Consider the following 3,113-nt stretch of genomic DNA (forward strand, 5'->3'; position numbering starts at 1 on the left):
GTGTGTGTGTGTGTGTGTGTGTGTGTGTTCAGAGCAGCTGCTGGTTTGATTCCTGAAGAGTGAAACTGTGATGCTTTCACTGCATTGATCTGGATGACTGAGCGGCATGTCAGCTTCTGCCTCGACCAATCACGTGTGTGTGGGGGCGGGGCTATCTGTTTATCTGACCAATGGAGCGCTCAGGAAGCATGTTTCAATCTTAATTTTTGCAGTTGTATTAGTGATGCTAATGATGCAGAAAAGCGAGTGTTTGATTCATCTGGTCCTTCACACTGATCTACTGAAGTGTGCAGCACACTCAGGTTTCTTCATCCCTACTGTATATTAGACCAAAAACAGCATGTGACATGAGCATGTCTAAGAGAACTATTTTAATATGCTTAGCTATAAAGTAGGCTTTATCTGATCATTACTTTTCACTGTCATTTCTACATCTGATCAGGCCAAATGCTGTATTACACTCGTGCCAGTCACATAATTCTGCAAAATGTAGTTTATGAAAAATCAGTTCACGTGGGATTAAAAAAAACCTGCAGGGAATGATCTATATAGGTTTCCTTATGAATTAATGTCATGAATGTTACTTCAATCATGCTGTAGTTACATTCTTTAAATGATGAAAATACAAAATCAAAATAGAGATTAAATTTTTTACCATATTGCCCTACTGTAAAGTCATGTGACTGATTACAGCTGCCAATCATCAGCCAATGAACACGAAGCTCACACTCTTAAAGGTACAGTTCACCCAAAAATGGCCATTCTGTCATCATTTGCAAACCTGTATAATGTTGTGAAGAACACTGGAAAATCCTAACGTTATAACTGGGAAACGCCCACTTGTAGAAATGTATGTTCACTGAGAGCATTTGTTTTCGAGCCAATCCACTGAGCCGTAAATGTCATGTGACCAAATGATATCATGATATAACACACTGGCTGCATCCGGATACGCCTACTTACTGTATAGTAGACAAAAAACAGTATGGCCATGTCAGCGCTGAGATAAAAAAAGTTTCTTTTCTTTATGCATATTTTTTGAACATTCGCACATCTTCGTGTGTCCAACCAGCGTTTTTTTTTTATCATGCTATATCCCAAAATTTTCATACAAAAATACGTGGATGGAAAAAATAGGTAATGACAGTGTGAACACACAAGTATTGTCACAGATTGTTCTGAATGTCTGTCGATGTAGTTCTTCAGACGGGAGCTAAACAACTAGGGTTGAGGATCGTTTGAATTTGATCAATTCTGATTCCGCTTCTCATCGATTCCCAGTTTCTATTCCTATGTGGTTAAATATGAAGTCAAACGTTTAGATATCACACATATTTATTTTTGCAAAACATTTAATTGCTGCTGAATAAAATCAGCCGGCTGCATAAAAACTGGAGTCGATTAAGAGCTGTTTGTGAGCAAAATAGAGCTGATTCTGGATAAATTGGGACTTTTTTTAACGGAGGTTGTAGTTCTCTCACAATTCTGAAGAAAGAATATTAGACAACTAAACAAAATCTGATGGAATGTACGAATGGAATGATTCAATGACTCACACAAGATGTACTTGTTTCATTACTGGATGAATCAGTGGATTTGAATGAATCTCTTGAATGAATGATTCAAAGACAAATACATTTTAACAGCTCATTTTTGCCAGCTAAAAAAAGATGCGCACACAGGAATTGATAGATGGAATTTAAATTAAAATTTTACAAGACGTATCCGATTCCTGACCTTAAGTATCCGATTCTGGAATTGGAATTGATTTTTGATTCCCAATCCTATAACTGACCCACACTAACTAGACTAATCTTTAGCTCTTGGTAAAATCTTAAGTTCCTCATGAAGAAAACGCCTTAGTAAACATATTAAATGCTCAAAATGAAGATCACTAGAACATCAAGACAAGTCAATTAACAACTCTGTAACAACACGTCATCAACATGCATCTAATGAACAGGCCACACACACACTCACAGAGACACACACACACACTCACAGAGACACACACACACACACACACACGCGCGTGCACGAGTGAATCACGCTCGATGTTTCCAGGCAGGAAATGCAGCAACATGAATGATTGAGAACTCACCGGCTGCACAGGAGGGGAAAAGACTACGCACGCGTGCCCGTGAGAACGCTGCGGTATTTAGCCACGTCGCGCACACACACACTTGCTCACACTGCAGCGGTCTTACCTTAGTGGTCACTATACACAGGCAGTCCATGTCAGGACTGAGGGGCGACAGAAGCGCTGCTCCCCCCCCACCCTCCGCCGCTCTCTCCCTCCGCCGCTCGAGCCTCCGTTCTCTCGCTCGCTCGCCCTCTCTCTCCGTCTCACAGCTCGCGCCGGAGAGACAGACGGGGGGGGGGACAACAGGACGACACGCGCGTGAAAACACCAGCGTAAACGCCAAGAGAGGCGGTGGGTGACTACTGTTGCCATGGCAGCCAACTGTTGTTGCTCTAGCAACTGTAGAGCAGTTGCCATGGAGACTGGGAGAGGCTGTTGCCATGTGGAGCGCGACTGATGTGCGCGGGGTCAAAGTTGAAAGATTAGAAGAAGAACAGAAGGATCCTTCATCTGCGGAGCCACTCATAAGTTCGGACTTAAGGTCCTTGCACACGGAGTCCGAAATTATTGTTTGCGTTTTTTCGCTTTTTTTTTTTGGTATTTGTCATCCTTTCCTATCAAAATGCTTTCTATGGATGCAAAAACTCAGGAAATGGAACCTGGTCCCAAAATTTTTTCTATGACGGACTAAAGTTTCGGAGGCAGTGTGTGTGAGGTTGTATTTATTTTTTAACATGCGATTTCGGACTCCGTGTGCAATTACGTTTAAAGGGGTCATATGATGCGATTTCAACTGTTCCTTTCTCTTTGGAGTGTTACAAGCTCTTGGTGCATAAAGAAGATCTGTAAAGTTGCAAAGACTAAAGTCTCAAATCCAAAGAGATATTCTTTATAAAAGTTAAGACACACACATGTAACAGAGTGTAATGTGTGTTACTGTAACCCTGAACATGACAGACATGCCAACAGCACATCATAGAGGACAGATCTGAAACCATCACACACACACTCTCTCTCTCTCTCTCTCACA

At 41.6% G+C, this 3,113-nt stretch overlaps 1 protein-coding gene across 1 annotated transcript in view; it reads right to left on the reverse strand.

The window, feature by feature from the left end:
- The window catches only part of LOC107719527 (uncharacterized), a 4,935-nt gene extending 2,139 nt beyond the window's left edge, over positions 1-2,796 (reverse strand). Inside the window, exon 1 of the mRNA XM_016526948.1 lies at positions 2,208-2,796. Coding sequence (XP_016382434.1) covers positions 2,208-2,609 — 402 coding nt within the window. The 5' untranslated portion in view covers positions 2,610-2,796. The remainder of the gene's footprint in view (positions 1-2,207) is intronic.
- Between the last annotated feature and the right edge of the window lie 317 nt (positions 2,797-3,113).

Source organism: Sinocyclocheilus rhinocerous, unplaced genomic scaffold (genome assembly GCF_001515625.1).
Source record: "Sinocyclocheilus rhinocerous isolate Xijiao unplaced genomic scaffold, SAMN03320098_v1.1 scaffold4860, whole genome shotgun sequence".
Taxonomy (NCBI): domain Eukaryota; kingdom Metazoa; phylum Chordata; class Actinopteri; order Cypriniformes; family Cyprinidae; genus Sinocyclocheilus; species Sinocyclocheilus rhinocerous.